At 42.5% G+C, this 17557-nt stretch overlaps 1 protein-coding gene across 2 annotated transcripts in view; it reads left to right on the top strand.

Moving 5' to 3' along the window:
- Positions 1–4239: 4239 nt before the first annotated feature.
- Positions 4240–17557, top strand: part of hbs1l (HBS1-like translational GTPase) — a 126528-nt gene continuing 113210 nt past the window's right edge. The window contains exons 1-3 of one of the 2 annotated variants that reach the window (XM_028820125.2): positions 4240–4328; positions 9544–9609; positions 15257–15394. In XM_028820125.2, the coding sequence (XP_028675958.1) occupies positions 4274–4328; positions 9544–9609; positions 15257–15394 (259 nt within the window). In that variant the 5' untranslated portion in view covers positions 4240–4273. Of the gene's footprint in view, positions 4329–4583; positions 4783–9543; positions 9610–15256; positions 15395–17557 lie in introns of those variants that run through there. The other variant, XM_028820126.2, reaches the window with a different exon arrangement.

Here is a 17557-nt window from a genome sequence, read left to right on the forward strand (position 1 = left end):
ACATGATTTATTTTTATTTTGTGGTAATACTACCATCAAGTTGGTTGGCACTCTGATGCTGTGGTTACCACTGTTTTCCCACATCTCTAGAATCCTGGGTCCACATGCCAAATATGTGTATGTTATGCTAACTGGTTACTCTATACAGGCCCAGTTTAAATGTGTGCGTTCCTTGCAATGAACTTGTTGTTTTTTGCATGCTACGCAATGATATTATGTCAAGCTTTTGGCTGACTGCAATACTTCACTGGAACAAACTGGTCTGAAAAATTAATCAAAGAACAGACCATTTAACACTTTTTCTGACTTAATTTATAATTTAATTTCATGCATTTTCTTCCACTAGCCTAAACAGTGACTCCGCATTATGTCAATTTTTAAAAGTGCACAAAAATGACAGAATATATTTATTGATGGGTACCAAATATATGCTCTGATCTATAAATAAATAAAAAAAGTTTCTAGAGATAGAAAATCAGGACGTACTGTGAGCAAGTCAGATCTAGCATGTCTGATTAACACATTAACTTGTTTAATGCAGTAATTCTGCTATGTTGTTTTCAGTTAGGTTGCAGGTCACCTCATTGCAACCTTTATTGCTTTGCTGAGAAAATGTGGGTGGCTAAACCGCTGCTTGAGACCAGTGAGTTGGCTAATTAGCATAGATAGAGCATTTCCAGGAACCCACTGTCTTCTGTCACTCACGGCTGCAGGAATGGTCATCAAACACGCATATACTGTTGCCAGGCACAAACCACTGTTTCATTTTTCCCATTTGTGTTCTGCACATATGGTTACTTGGTGTTTTTTTTGTTTGTTTTTTTTACCCAAGTCCTGTTAAAGCCTAATTTGAGGCAGTGTTGTTTAAAAGAAAAAAATGAATAAATGCCTACAATATTTCCATTTATTATTAATCATGGTTAAAATTTTGGATTGGCCATTTAAGTTCACTTTCACTAATCCATATAACGGCTTTCTTAGTCCTACTTCATGTCTAACTTTTAATTTTTGTCTGAAGGGCTTTTTTTCTGACTGGCGCATTATCTCTTCAGGTCAGATCAGGTTGGGAAGCATGCATTGGTACAGCGCATTACCGCTCTCATCACAAAATGAAATGGCTTGGGATCCTGGCTGGCAACACACCCAAGAAAACATGCAGTCCAGTCCCATCTTCCAGAAATGACCATCTATGTGCAATAGCCAGGTGTTACGTGGGCGTCCCCTTGGCCTGGTCCAGCCGATCTGTGAGCTGGATTACCCTTGGGGAATCGCATCACATGGCCTTAGTGCCGTAACTGATGCTCTCTCACAATGCAGGTACTGTGCCTCATTCAAGACTCCATGAGCAACCTCTCATTCGATGCAAAGTCAAACCAGTGGTACCCAAGGATTCTCTGAAGAGACACCGTACCAAAGGAGTCCAGTCTTCGTCTCAGGTCACTGTATAATGTCCATGTCTCACAACAATATAAAACAGGAAGCACCAGGATTCTAAAGACTTGGACCTTCATCCTTTTACAAAGATATGAGGAGCATCACACACCCCGTTCCAGTGATCTCATGGCCCCCTGCTCTCCCTACTGGCTTCAAAGGAAGAGTCACCAGAGACATTAATGTTGCTGCTGAGGTAGGCAAACTTCTTGACGAGGTCTCTCCACAGACAGACATACTGTACTGCTGAAGGCTGTGCCCAAGAGGTCATTAAAGGCCAGGATCTTGGATTTTTATCAGGACACTCGCAAGCCCAGTCACTCAGACTTCTCGCTCAGTCTCTCGAAAGCCCCAATCAGAGCCTCCACTGACTCTGTGAAGATCACAGCATTGTCAGCAAAGTCAAGATCAGTGAATCTTTCTTTACTAACAGATGCCCCACAGCCACTGGACCGCTCGACACTGCCCAACACCCAGTCCATGCAAGCCTTGAACAGAGTAGGAGCAGAACACACCGCTGATGAACCCCAGAATCAGCTGGGAAAAACGTAAAGGCCCTGCCTTCACTCTGCACAACATTCACAGTACCAGTGTACGGGCCAGCCATGATGTCCAGCAACTTCGAGAGGGATCACATGAAGTCTCAACATATCCCACAGGGCCGAATCGACCGCTTTACAAAAATCAGCAAAGGCATACAACCTAAAAGCAATACCGTCCTTTCATAGGAGATTACGATCTAGGTGGAAAAGAGATGATGGTCTTGCTTGCATGTTCCCATTAAAAGATGAGCTTCAGCATTTTGGACCAACTGTAAACGTGATTTTAATCCAATTTTAGAAACATGGGGAGTCATGATCCATCCCTGCAGCATTAGGTAAAAGGTAGTAACCAATCCTTGAAATGGCACTACATCAGTATAGTGCAGTACCACAGCATAAAGTGAAAGATGATGCTAACACACACATTTAAGAAGTGGGAGAAAACCAGAGAACCTGAAGTAAAACCTGTGAAGAGGGCACAAAGAGCACACAAGCTTCACAAAGAGAGTGAACAAATCAGATTCAGAATCCTATCTCCTGCAGTTGTGTCAATATGTAATTATCTATTAAAAATATTACCATTAATAAAGCTAACTACATAATTTTGCTAAACAACCTGACATTAAGGGCCTAGAATCTACTCAAACAGAATGATTATTTCAAGCCACTTTAAAGGCAAAGCCTAAAAATCACACAGTTTGAATGAATGAGGTACAAGTTAACTTCTATTTTTCTTACGTCTTTTACTTTTGCCTATACAAAGCACATATCTTCTATAATTGCTGTCACAGTCTAAACAATGAAATCAAATTTGTGAAGACCTTTGACACTATAAAACTATGAATAAGTAAAACTGGAAAATGTATAGATCAGTGTTTTCCAAGTTCAGTGACCCCTGTGGCTGCAGGTTTTTATTACAATCAATTTCACAATCAGTGCATCATTCTTACATTTGATGGATCTCGCTGTTTAGTGATCTGGCTTGCAAATATTGTCAAGATATTCATAAATACTTGTATTCTTTGCCATAGACTTAGTTGTGGCTCTGGGGCTAAGGATCTGTGCTGCTAACTGTAAGGTTGCTGATTCAAATCCTGTTACTGCCAGAAGGGATCCTACTTTGTTGGGCCCTCGAGCAAAGGCCCTTAACCTGAAACTTGCTCCAGAGGCTATGTACAATGGCTGACTCTGCACTTTGACCCCCAAAGATCATGCAAAAAGGCAATTTCATCTCAGGGATTAATATAGTGTACCAAAAAAAAAAATTACAAAAAACGTTTTAAGTGCTTACATATTACTAGGCTGATGTCTTTATCCAAGGCAACATTTGACATGCAATTTGTTAAATTTCTGATTTTCCAAACGGAACACAGGCAGATGAAGTGATTGCACAGGGTCACACGGTGTCAGTAGTTGGATCTGAACCCACAACCGCAGGGTTTGAGGTGTAAATCCTTAACTTTAAGTCACTACCTGCATTTCTTTTGTCTTGCTAGCCTTTTCCGGAGGGATCAAACACAAAACCCATGAACTAATTAAGACAGTGGTTCTCAATCAGTCAGTGTTACCTTTAATTGATCCCATTGTTTAAGTAGCTGACCCATATTTTACTTTAATTTTGCATTTTGAAAAGAGGAGTAGTGTCAGATTTACACTTGGAGAAAAAATACATTCATTTCGTGTATTTTTAAATGCTTGCTTTTTATTTTTCTGTGGAGTTTTCTTAATTGTATGCGAACACCAACAATTAGATGAGCTGAGCAGACACCTGTGCAAACGACTGTGACAGGAGCAGCTTCTTGAGTGTTACCCACTTGTACACTTTCGAGTACATAATTGTCTAAATAACCAGAACATTAAAAAATGAAAAGGAAAAAATTTTACCCATCTAAAACATATAATATTCTGCCTTATTTAGTGATAATTATAACATACCCAGTATATAATTTCTGGATGGACTCAAAAAGCATACAAACAGTGAAATGGCTGCTTGCTTAATTAAGGTAAGGAGTTCAATTAAAAGATGAAATGGGCGAAGAGAAAAACCTCCACCCACAGTGAGGGATCCTGAGACCGTCAGAATTAACATGCGACAGGTCGAATAAAAATCAACGGTAGTTCGTGGTCCTTTAATCAAGGCACGTTTAACCATAAACAGTGGGGCTGTTTTGCGCTAATTCTCGCCTTAGTTAAATAGGGCGTGAAGTTACGTTAACTGGGCAATTGTGTGTACCATAAGAGACGAGCAACACCAACAAAACTCGACTAACCTAAGCGTTCCGCACCTTCGTGGCAGCAACATGACCAAAACCGAGAACGAAGTCACGGAAACTGGCAACACCGGTCCTCAAACTTGTAATTGTTATGTTTCTTAATGAGATATTCTAGCTATTCCCAAACCTGCCCTAGAGTCAACTAACTACCTTCATCAAAGCGCCAATCTTTCTAATCTCCCCGATGACAGCTGGAGACAGATGGTGAACGCGCGGGACAGCAATGCGCACGCGCCTCTGCAATCTGACAGACCTCGGCAAAGCGCGGGACGGCCGTGGTAGTACGAGTGCGCACGCGCATTGTTCTATGGCCTCCGCGCTGCTTTCTGGGAACCCTCGCGCCAAGAGGTTGTCGGGACGTTAAGATGGCGACTGGAGACTGAGGCTAGAGTGTTTTGTTTTTTTTTTTTCTCTTAATTTCTGTCCGAGGAAGGGCGGCAAATGTTTTTGACGCCTGAGTGCTCATATTTACGGTGAAAAAAAGCAACGCAAAATGTCTCGACATCGCAATGTCCGTGGTTATAACTACGACGAAGGTATAAACATTACCAGTTTATGCTGACGCGACGAGTTCTGCGTGGTATGCAGAGAGGGAACTGACGTCGTGTCACATACCCCATGTCATTACAGTGTGAACATCACTGTGTAGACGCTTACAAAGACGTGGTGAATGTTTAAAGCGTGTGCCGACTTGTTTGGTGGAACCTTATTTGGGTGGGGGGAGCGACAAATGATGCCTTGAAGGCGTCCACTTTCCCCGTGTTGCTGCTGGTGCCGTCCTCGCGCTCTCCAGCTGTTTCGTGGCGCACCTGTTGTGTGTTTAGCGTCTGTCCGACTTGTCACAGCGAGGATTGCGCTCGATGTGATATTTTTTTTTAAATCCACACTTGGGCTTGCGGTGTTGCCTCCGCCTTGTCCTCCGAGCGAATGCTACCCCTGACTTGTGTGCCCGTTGTTTATATTTAGTGATCACGTATAGCGCTGCCTGGGTTCCCCGTTTTATCCCCCAACCATTTAGTGATGTCAATTTAGCGTGGTTATTCTTTTTTAATGTGCACTGCTCATTTTAATTTCTAACTGTGTTATGCAGTTTTTGCAACAAACGTCAGAAAATTTTGGTGAGGTGTGCGATGATATACAAAGTTGTACTTGCCCCATTTAACATGTTTGTTAGAGACTACTACTTCATGCAGGGTTTTAAGGAGCCCAGCCAGTTGAGCGCAGATACTCTTTTATGATAAACGGCATGAGCAAAGTACAGTACAAGGTAAAGCAGGAATTCGATTCTGGTTCACCACTCACTGCCTTTGGGGTTTTCATTTCAACCAATTTCTCACCGAGGGTTCACTCTTGCACATAAATGAGCCATTTGTTTTAATATTTTTTTTGCATACATAAATATGTGCTGGTATATTTATATGTAAACATAATTCAGAAATGTGCAATTTGTGTTTTATGTTGAATGTGTTTTACCATATTTTTAATTCGGCTTTTCTTGTGGAGTTTACACCTTTTTAATTGTATCCAAATATGGATGATTAGTGATGAGCAGTGCAGGCACAGTGCAAATGACACAGCTACTTTAAGTCGGTGTGTTTTACATGCACACAGACAAAACCGGGATAAGGTAAGTAACCCGGTTAAGACCTGGTCTCGTAAAAATCTGTTTTACATGTGCATTTACTCCTCCTTAGGGAGTTCTTTGGTAAAATGCACTGGTTCCAAAATTAAAAATGTTTTTCAAAGAGTAAACGTCTTCAGTGACAGCCTTGATTCTGAAAAGAACATGGAGCCTTTGTCTTCTGAGCAGTGTGGGGAATACTACTTTTAAAAGGTACATAGTTACATTACTTGTTACTTGAGAAAAAAGTTGCCAGACATGTCATAGTTACTAGAAAATGTAACTTGTTACCACTGGTGGTCTTATTTTTAAAATGGTTATTCTTCTTTTGGATGAAAAGCTGCACGTTTCACTGACCAGCATTTATTATTAAATTCTAAGTGCATTTATGAACATTCATGATACTGACCAGAAACACATCCAAATTTGCTCATTTTATTGTTTTTCATAAATTCAGTGTGGCATAGTTGTTAAGGCTTTGGATATGAAATCCAGAGTACATGGGTTCAAATCCCACTATTGACACCGTGACCCTGAGCAAGTCACTTCATCTGCCTGTGCTCCATGTGGAAAAACAAGAAATGTAACCAATTGTGTCTGAAATGTAAGTCTCCTTGGATAAAGGTGTCCGCCAAATAGATGATTTTTTTTTAAATCCAGTTCCTTCATCTGCTGTGAAGTAAATAACTTTACTTTTTTTTTTTTTTTTTTTTTTTTTACATACCTGCCCTTAGATTTGAGGTATGAACACTGGCCACTATTACTCCAGATCATACTGTTTCAACATATAGCAAGTAGCTGGATTAAAATTAAATTTACATTAATGTTTAGTGGATTCCAGCACATTCTTTCTGCTTGACCTAACAGTTGAGCCTTCCGAACGTGTTGTACAGAGGTATGTTTATTTGCGATGCAGGTATATTTACTTCAGTAAAATATGTGTTGGGTTAGTTGTTACTTTAAAGTAATCGGGCTATGTAATGTGCATTACTTCTATTGTGTTACTGCTTCTGAGATTGTGCTGCAGATCTTAGCACTGTATATTCAGCTTATCAACAAGTTTTTGATTGCTGAAATATTAAGACGGGTTATTTCTAGCAGGAGAAGGAATAATGTGATTGCCCAAACATCTGTCTCAGGAAGTGCATCTTTTTGGACGCTTTTCTTTATGGCTGCTGGAAGTGTGTGCGAAGCGAAGTAGGTGAACATTACATCAGATATACACAGACTGCAAAAGCCTTAACTACAACCTGGTTAAGAGTTGCTTACGGAGAAATGTCTGTTAAGCAGATTTCCTAGAAACCATTAACCCAGCTTCTCTCACTGGTTTATGGGTTTATATGGCTTTTTAGAAACAAGGTTTCTGTAAATAAATGGGTTGCTAAAGCGCGTGGAAACACTCTTTTGAGTGTTCATCATTTTTGTTTAATTAGTAATACAAGCCTTAACTCCGTGGTCCTCAAACTCGGTCCTACAGACCACCTCCACAGTCAGCTGTTCATCCTAAGCACTTTCTGCTTTTAACTGCATTCCCGCCCTTCTTAAACAAGCTATTTCTGTTTGTGCATCTTTGTGTCAATCCAGAAGTTACTAAATGGGTTTGCTAAGTGTTTAGGGGAATGTATTAAGCATGTGTGTATGACATTAATAATTTTTGTCTTGCTTTTTAGATTACATAAATGTTAATTCCATGTGGAATTTTAGATGCATACAGCAGAAGAAACAGATTCACAGATGGGAAAAATATGCCATTAATAAACATTTGTATTTTGTGCAGAAATAGTATAATGAATGCAAATTATCTCGGAGTATATGTAGTTAGTCTGGTATGTTGGGAATAGGATTAAGATTTTAATATTTTTGCTGTTTTCTATGTTGTATGTAGCCTTTTTCTTCTTGCAAGTGAATTTTATACTGAAGTAACTGTCATTTGCACATTTGTCTGCACTGCTCCTCATGAATTGTCATTATTTGGACAAAATTAAGGGGCAAACTACCCAGGGGAGGGTGAACTAAAAAAGAACACAGTGAATGAAAGTTAACACGTAAAGATTTAATACAAAAAAAAAAATTTCTGAATTGTTTCCATGTAAATGTACTAGCATATATTTCTAAGCAGAATAAGACAGCCTTTACGTCTAAGGGCATGCACGTTAGATGAAGTGGTGATGCTAAGTTAGCCCTGCATTCTATATCTGTTTGTGTTTGTTGATCCTGTGAGGAACTGGCACTCTGTCCAGGGATGGCTATCACTTTGCCTGAGATAAGCAGGTTAAAATGGAGGGATAACGTTCCAGTGCCTTTTACACGCAGTGTGAAACTAGTTGACAAACAGTGGCACTTATCATTGTAAACTCCAATCCTTCTTGGCTTTGACATAAATACAAAGCTCTGAGGTTAGTTCTTCCATTCTACTCAGAACTGCAAGAATTCTCTGCTTTCCTGTGACCCTTATTTTGGTGAGGGGAGTCTTTTGAGAAATTTAATGAATAAAACCACAATTTAATCTTTCAGATTCTGAAGGAGATCGGTTCCCTTTACCTTTTTCAGTGTCTGGAAATTTTGAATTGACCATTGAAGAGTTTTCACTATCACTCTGATGTGACTGGATTTCATTTTCCATATATTTTAACACATACTGGATTTTGGTGTAAGCACCCAAAACTCACATGTTGCTTTTGTAGGTGGTACTGAATTCTGATTCAGTTCTGAATTCCCATGTATGAACGGAGTTTAAATAGTAAGGTTGGATTTACTCGCAAGGATGTGGCTTGATTAAGTTAAATTGGCATATTTAGATGTGAGAGAGAGAGTGGGGTAGGGTGAAAGACAATAGATTGCACAGATACTTAAGTAGTATTTGTTTAATTAAAATTCTCCTGCTATTTTGAGTCCTCCAAGCAGCTAAGATACCGTCCCACCGCTCTTGGCCCCTGTTTTGCATTCATGTTATTGGTGAAGGAAGTTACTGGTGAAAATGTTGAGGCATATTATGCCGTGGCATATCAAAATATCTCAAGTTTAGAAACCAAGCAATGATTCTGACATTGAAAAATAGAACATCAGTGGAAAATACTTTCTCAGCCTGTTATATTCCAAAGTAGCCCAATGCACTCTGCTTGAATTTGTGTCTAATATTCTCTTTATTTTGAAATTTTGCTAAATTCGTAGTATAAACATTACAATAACTTGGTGGTCAAGCATTTTGTAGGGTTTGCTGTAAGTCAAGATCGTGTCATACTCTTATTAGATTTGCTAAAATCCTGTATTGGTAGGTATGATAGACTTTTGTAATCTAATGGTAGATGCTTGTCACTTCTCAGTTAAACACAGCCATTGTAAGCTAATGAAAATGTCAACATTTATTTTTATTAACAGAAGCATGTGTCAGAAAAACTTGTTTAGAAAATTGGCAAATAAAGGAATGGCACATGTACAGTTTATCATCCAAGTTTTAAGCCTTGAGCTCAGAATTGATCAGTGTTAGTCGTTTCAGAGAATGGAATTGTACCTAGTTGATAACGGGACAGAAGCTGAGCCATAGGAATAGTCTGAAAAGTGGAAGCTAGGTACACTCTCTAAAAACATAATGGAGAGCCACTGGCCGAAGTGATAGAAATGAAGCCCTTACCCTCTGCCAATGATAACCATTTGCTGTTTTGTTTCATGGCAACAGATTTTGAAGATGATGATGTTTATGGGCAGTCAGTTGAAGATGATTACTGCATTTCCCCTGCTACAGGTATGTATAGATTTACCTATATACCATGTTAAGCATAACTAAAAATGATGTACTTCTGAAACCTGAGCAAAAGCAGTGTTCCTTTGGATTTCAGACTTCAAACCTTGAGGTTTTGGGTTCAAACCCCATGTTAATTACTGACACTGTGACCATGAGTGAGACACTTCACCTGCGTGTGTTGCAATTGGAAAAACCAAAGAAATGGAACAAGTCTTACCTCCAGTGTTTTAAGTAAAATTGGATAAAGGTGGTAGCCAAATAAGTAGTAATTACATCGTGAACATCTTAATTTGAAATATTGTGGTGTGATCAAGGTGGCAAATTCTTATATATGCTTTAAATATTGCACATTTTCCAAATTAGTGTGTAGAGAAAAGCCAAGCAAAATGACACCTTTTATTGGCTAACTAAAAAGATTACAATATGCAAGCTTTTAAGCCCCCCTCCTTTAACCGTCACCTTATCGTGGTGGAGGGGTTTGCATGTCCCAATGATCCTAGGAGCTCTGTTGTCCGGTGCTTTATGCCCCTGGTAGGGCCACCCAAGGCAAACTGGTCCTAGGTGAGGGATGAGACAAAGAGCGGTTAAACAAACCTCCTATGAAGAAAAACAATTTTGGACGGCGTTTTCCCTTGCCCGGACGCGGGTCACCGGGGCCCCACTCTGGAGCCAGGCCTGGAGGTGGGGCTCGGTGGCGAGCGCCTGGTGGCCGGGCCTGCACCCATGGGGCTCGGCCGGGCACAGCCCGAAGAGGCAACGTGGGTCCCCCTTCCCATGGGCTCACCACCTATGGGAGGGGCCAAGGAGGTCGGGTGCAGTGCGAGTTGGGTGGTGGCCGAAGGCGGGGACCTTGGCGGTCCGATCCTCGGCTACAGAAGCTGGCTCTTGGGACGTGGAATGTCACCTCTCTGAAGGGGAAGGAGCCTGAGCTAGTGCGCGAAGTTGAGAGGTTCCGGCTAGATATAGTCGGACTCACCTCGACGCACAGCTTGGACTCTGGAACCAATCTCCTTGAGAGGGGCTGGACTCTCTACCACTCTGGAGTTGCCCCCGGTGAGAGGCGCCGAGCAGGTGTGGGTATACTTATTGCCCCCCAACTTGGAGCCTGTACATTGGGGTTTACCCCGGTGGACGAGAGGGTAGCCTCCCTTCGCCTTCGGGTGGGGGGACGGGTCCTAACTGTTGTTTGTGCGTATGCACCGAACAGCAGTTCGGAGTACCCACCCTTTTTGGAGTCCCTGGAGGGGGTGCTAGAGGGCATACCTTCTGGGGACTCCCTCGTTCTGCTGGGAGACTTCAATGCTCACGTGGGCAATGACAGTGAGACCTGGAAGGGCGTGATTGGGAGGAATGGCCCCCCTGATCTGAACCCGAGCGGTGTTTTGTTATTGGACTTCTGTGCTCGTCACGGATTGTCCATAACGAACACCTTGTTCAAGCATAGGGGTGTTCATATGTGCACTTGGCACCAGGACACCCTAGGCCTCGGTTCGATGATCGACTTTGTGGTCGTGTCGTCGGACTTGCGGCCACATGTCTTGGACACTCGGGTGAAGAGAGGGGCGGAGCTGTCAACTGATCACCACCTGGTGGTGAGTTGGCTTCGATGGTGGGGGAGGATGCCGGTCAGGCGTGGTAGGCCCAAACGTGTTGTGAGGGTCTGCTGGGAACGTCTGGCAGAGCCCCCTGTCAGAAGTAGCTTCAACTCCCACCTCCGGCAGAACTTTGACCACATCCCGAGGGAGGTGGGGGACATTGAGTCCGAATGGGCCATTTTCCGTGCCTCTATTGTTGAGGCAGCTGACCGGAGCTGTGGCCGTAAGGTGGTCGGTGCCTGTCGTGGCGGCAATCCCCGAACCCGCTGGTGGACACCGGCGGTGAAGGATGCCGTCAAGCTGAAGAAGGAGTCCTACAGGACCCTTTTGTCCTGTGGGACCCCGGAGGCAGCTGATAGGTACCGGCAGGCCAAGCGGAATGCGGCTTTGGTGGTTGCTGAGGCAAAAACTCGGGCGTGGGAGGAGTTTGGGGAGGCCATGGAGAATGACTTTCGGACGGCTTCGAGGAGATTCTGGTCCACCATCCGGCGTCTCAGGAAGGGGAAGCAGTGCAGTGTCAACACTGTATATGGTGGGGATGGTGCGCTGCTGACCTCGACTCGGGATGTTGTGGGTCGGTGGGGGGAATACTTCGAAGACCTCCTCAATCCCATTAACATGCCTTCCAATGAGGAAGCAGAGCCTGGGGACTCAGAGGTGGGCTCCCCCATCTCTGGGACTGAGGTCACCGAGGTGGTCAAAAAACTCCTTGGTGGTAGGGCCCCGGGGGTGGATGAGATACGCCCGGAGTTCCTCAAGGCTCTGGATGTTGTAGGACTGTCTTGGCTGACACGCCTCTGCAACATCGCATGGACATCAGGGACAGTGCCTCTGGATTGGCAGACCGGGGTGGTGGTCCCCCTCTTTAAGAAGGGGGATCGGAGGGTGTGTTCCAACTACAGAGGGATCACACTCCTCAGCCTCCCTGGAAAAGTCTATTCAGGGGTCCTGGAGAGGAGGGTCCGTCGGATAGTCGAGCCTCGGATTCAGGAGGAACAGTGTGGTTTTCGTCCTGGTCGCGGAACAGTGGACCAGCTCTATACCCTTAGCAGGGTCCTGGAGGGTGCATGGGAGTTTGCCCAACCAGTCTACATGTGTTTTGTGGACTTAGAAAAGGCATTCGACCGTGTCCCTCAGGGAATCCTGTGGGGGGTACTCCGAGAGTATGGGGTACCGGCCCCCCTGATAAGGGCTGTTCAGTCCCTGTACGATCGGTGCCAGAGCTTGGTCCGCATTGCCGGCAGTAAGTCGAACCCGTTTCCAGTGAGAGTTGGACTCCGCTAGGGCTGCCCTTTGTCACCGATTCTGTTCATATCTTTTATGGACAGAATTTCTAGGCGCAGCCAGGGTGTTGAGAGGGTCCAGTTTGGTGGGCTCAGGATTGGGTCACTGCTTTTTGCAGATGATGTTGTCCTGTTTGCTTCATCAGGCCGTGATCTTCAGCTCTCTCTGGATCGGTTCGCAGCCGAGTGTGAAGCGGCTGGGATGAGAATCAGCACCTCCAAATCCGAGACCATGGTCCTCAGCCGGAAAAGGGTGGAGTGCCCTCTCAGGGTTGGTAGCGAGATCCTGCCCCAAGTGGAGGAGTTCAAGTATCTCAGGGTCTTGTTCACGAGTGAGGGAAGAATGGAGCGTGAGATCGACAGGCGGATCGGTGCGGCATCCTCAGTAATGCGGGCTCTGCATCGGTCTGTCGTGGTGAAAAAGGAGCTGAGCCGCAAGGCGAAGCTCTCAATTTACCAGTCGATCTATGTTCCTACCCTCACCTATGGTCAAGAGCTATGGGTAGTGACTGAAAGAACGAGATCGCGAATACAAGCGGCTGAAATGAGTTTCCTCCGCAGGGTGTCTGGGCTTTCCCTTAAAGATAGGGTGAGAAGCTCAGTCATCCGGGAGGGGCTCAGAGTAGAGCCGCTGCTCCTCCGCATCGAGAGGAGTCAGATGAGGTGGCTCGGGCATCTGATCAGGATGCCTCCTGGACGCCTCCCTGGTGAGGTGTTCCGGGCACGTCCAACCGGGAGGAGGCCCCGGGTAAGACCCAGGACACGCTGGAGGGACTATGTCTCTCGACTGGCCTGGGAACGCCTTGGGATTCTCCCGGAAGAGCTAGAAGAAGTGGCCGGGGAGAGGGAAGTCTGGGCATCTCTGCTCAAGCTGCTGCCCCCGCGACCCGACCTCGGATAAGCGGGAGACAATGGATGGATGGATGGAAGCTTTCAAGCCTGAGTTGCCTTGAAAGCTTGCATATTGTAATCTTTTTAGTTAGCCAATAAAAGGTGTCATTTTGCTTGGCTTTTCTCTACATTCATAATGGCTAACACGGTACAACACCCTAGTACTACAAATTAGTGTGTAAATTAGATTGAAACCTACTTTAAAAAAAAAAAAAAAAAAAACCTGACCTGTGTTTTTGAATTCCACATCATTAACACATGTATTTTGGAATAAATTATGATTCCAAATTACCCCAGTACAAGTTGTCCTGGGAAGTACTGGTGCTTAGTTCATAGTTGGTTCCTGCCTTTTGCCCAAAACTGCCAGGATGAAATCCTATCCATTTCACCCAGAATTACTCAAACACATCTCGTGGTGTTGGTTTTTTTTTTACACTGCATTTGTGGATCTACAGAAGACAGAACAAATGCACAGAAATTCCTTTAACTGAGCAAGTGTTAATGTATGCATTTAACAATGTACTCTGAAGTAGTTCATATTAATTTTATAGTACATTTCAATAAAAGTGGACACTTCAATCAGATACAGTAATGTTTGTGCTATTGGTGAACTGTTAATTGCGAAGCCAAATGTGCATTTAAACTACTTAGTAGTCAGATTCTGCTCAAAGAGGCTTTGGTGTTGTGCAGGTACATACTATATCCGGTTAGTGAGGCATTCTGTATATTTCATGATCTAAACATAAAATGTAGAGTAATTGAAAGTTGTTCTCATGTTATAGATGATTTTAGATTGTTGGGTTTTCCCTGCTCTCCAGAATCATCTAAGAATTTGTGCACAAGTCTTGACCTTGTGTTACATTTACAGTCTGAGTGGTAAAGAGAAAAGGAGACGGAGCTTTTACTTGTGTGGCTCACATCTGTATCGAACACGATCCTTGAATCTCTCAAACTGTGGTGTGCTGGACAGAGCTCCTTATCTAGAACACCATTGGCTCAGCCATCCGTATATCTCTTGAACTTACCCCTTAACAAAATGGATGGTCTGGAAGTCACTGGAGAAATCAGAAAACCTGATTCACATTGCTGCCAGCTTTGTCTAGTTGAGAACAAACCTTGTGGAGCTGATAGGTTATTGCATCCTGCTCTCCATTCTTTGTCCAATAGGCAAACTCCTCATGGTAGACCACCTGGATCCATTGTGTTCATATGATCTAGGACCTGTCTCTCAAAGGTATTCATTATGTGTGACATAACTGCCACTGGTGTAGTCTTTAGTTGAACTATTGGTCTATTACTCTGCACACACTAAAGCCTAGATATCCCTTCCTTTACCCTCTTTCTCCAGAGATGTGAAAACTTTAGAGAACTTTTTCTGCCCCCACCCTGAGTTACTCATTTCTGCAAGTCTACAGAGTTGGATTTCCACAATCTGCAAGTGTGTCATCCGTCTGTCCCTGATTATTGAGCCCACTTCTTTAAAGGATAGGTCTAATATTGAATCGGTTATTTCATCACAAACATGTTATATATGCATTTGCCATGCAAGATTGTGTTCTATATTTAAATTTCCATAGAAACCATTTGTAATTAATGGTAGAATTGCTCACTTTAGCCAATGTGAACACTTAATATATTCAATCAATGGTTAATTTTCTTTCTACTGTGTTTGCATACAAGTATTCATTTCCTGATATTTCTAATCAGGGCACAATGCTGTGTTTGAGGTTCTTTGCAGGAAAACTGAATATATGAGTTGTGCATTTTTTTTTTTTTTAAATTGCATTGAGTACATAAGAGTGCAGTGTTGTAATACTTTCCATGAAGCTGTGGCTATTTGTCCTGGAGAATTGACTTATTGCTAAATGTGTGTTTCAGCTGCTGAATTCATCTACTCCAGACGTGACAAACCATCTTCATTCACTGAACCTTTGGAGGAGGAAGAATTTGAGGAAGAGGAGTCTTCTTTGGAGTTTGTGTCACAGAATCGAGACAAGCTTAGTGGACTTGATCAAGGTTTTAGAACCCTTTGATTTAGACTTCCAATTTAATTTGGGTTTATAGTCGGAGGGTGACAACAGTTTTCAGCACAGTCGACTAACTCCTGTGGAATTCCATTCTCAGGACCGTTTGTGTGGAGTTTATGAATTTTCCTCCCTCCTCCCAAATACATGAAGCTTGCTTAAATTAAAGGCTATAATTTTGCATATTGTATATAGCATGAAATGAACATTTGTTGCTCCAGGCTAAATATATACATCATAACTAACCTTAAAACCCTGCCGTTTTAGGCACTTTGCTACTGTTCTTACAGTAAATTCTGTGTCCTGACTTTTGCTGATTTCTAAGTGCTTTCTATCTGTCTTTGGAAAGCAATTGAAGAACATATTTTATTTATATTGTGTATTTTTTGCATAGGAATTTTTAATGCTGGTAATGGCACTTTAAAATTTATGAAGCTATAGCACGGAATTTCAAAAAGCGTGAATAAGCCTCATCGCAGGCAGCCTGTCCCCACACCAAGAAGTCAGAATTCAAGGCCTGCTCAGGCCTGAAATGTGTCGGTCTTTAGAAGTTCAAAAATAATTTTTAATTTCATAAACGTGCCTGTCAGGGGAGAGGGAAACCACAAACCTCTGGCTTTTAGGACAACCCAAAACAAATTTCCTTTTTTATTATATATGTAAGAATGTATTTTAAATAAAAATGTCTAAACGTGTATGTAGAACAGAACTTGCAGCAAAAATAAACATTCCACAACTTCACAATGAACCTCTCCTAAACTCTGCCCTTAGCCAGAATATAAAGGCAGAGGGCAGTCTGAAGTGTGGTGTAATGGTGGCCCTGCCTCTTGGGGTTGCACCCATTAGAACACAAAGAATGTACCTTAAAAGGCCATGTATATAATACATACTAACTGAACAATATTTAAATGAAGCATGTTTTAATAAAAATGACACGAAAGTGCATGAAATATAATTCCTTGTTAACAGACATAAGAGTATAGGATAGAACTATAAAGCAGGGATAAGCCTTATGTATAACATAATACAAATCTTGTTTGGTTTTTGGATGCATGTTTTGTCAGAGCCCTATACATTCACCTAGTGCTCATGTTTGATTCTTCTTATTGACTTCAAGCTTTGCATTTAGTACAAGATTTTTGGATTCAGATATTTAAAACTGGTTTCATTGGCTGTTGGATTTTTTTTTTTTTTTTTTTTTTAGAGAAGAAGCAGTTTTGAAAACTTAGGCGCTGTGTGTGTGTGTGTCTCTAAGGCAATGCCCACACTGTTTTAGAAATTGTGATTTTAGATGAAAATAACCTCCATCCACACTAGCATTTTTCACATCACTTACTAAAAGTATTTTTTTCCCTACTAAAATGAACAAAAATGCATATGACATAATAATTGTCTGCCTATACTGAGCATAGGCATCTTTAACTGGAGATATGCGGTGGGTTCCCCACCCAATTTGGCTCAGTTATTCAAGCTTTGTCTTCCATCCTTTCGCATGTAGTGTGAGGCTTGTTGCACTGCCCAATTGAATTTTGTAATTGGCCTATTGCATGATCTGAAGAATGTCATTTCAGAAATTTTAGTCTGCTGCTTTGTAGTGTTAACAATCTCTTGAACTATTTCTTCTCATGCCACCATTAAATTTCCTGACATTCACTGTGTGTCAACTGCAGTAAATGCGCATAGTACATTTAGTTTGAGCATCTGTGTCATCAACTCTCAATCGGTTGGAACGTGCTAGTGTAGTTTGAGCATATATAGTTGCTAGACCATGATTTCTAAGAATTGCATGAAATGCAGTTGAGATGTGTACAGGTAACCAGTACAACAGTTGCCATGGAAAGAAATGCTTCTGTGCCTACTATGTTGGAGTTTGGTCACCCTTCACTAAAAACAATCAGGGAATGAGACGTTGCAATAGTGTTGCATCGGTACTTAAATTTTCACTTTGGTATTAATAGCAGCTTTTGGACATCCGTACTGGTACCGAAACAGTTTTGAAGCAAATAATGGACAACTCCAAAATCCTCCATCTTACGCCAGCCTCCCAGGTGCACCACACAATTAATTGGTCGCCTCAATGATGCACACCACACCACACTACACTCCCTCTTGATAGCTGTGAAGTCCTGAACATGTCAAAGTAATAAGGGTGGAT

This window comes from Erpetoichthys calabaricus, chromosome 15 (genome assembly GCF_900747795.2).
Source record: "Erpetoichthys calabaricus chromosome 15, fErpCal1.3, whole genome shotgun sequence".
NCBI classification, from domain to species: domain Eukaryota; kingdom Metazoa; phylum Chordata; class Cladistia; order Polypteriformes; family Polypteridae; genus Erpetoichthys; species Erpetoichthys calabaricus.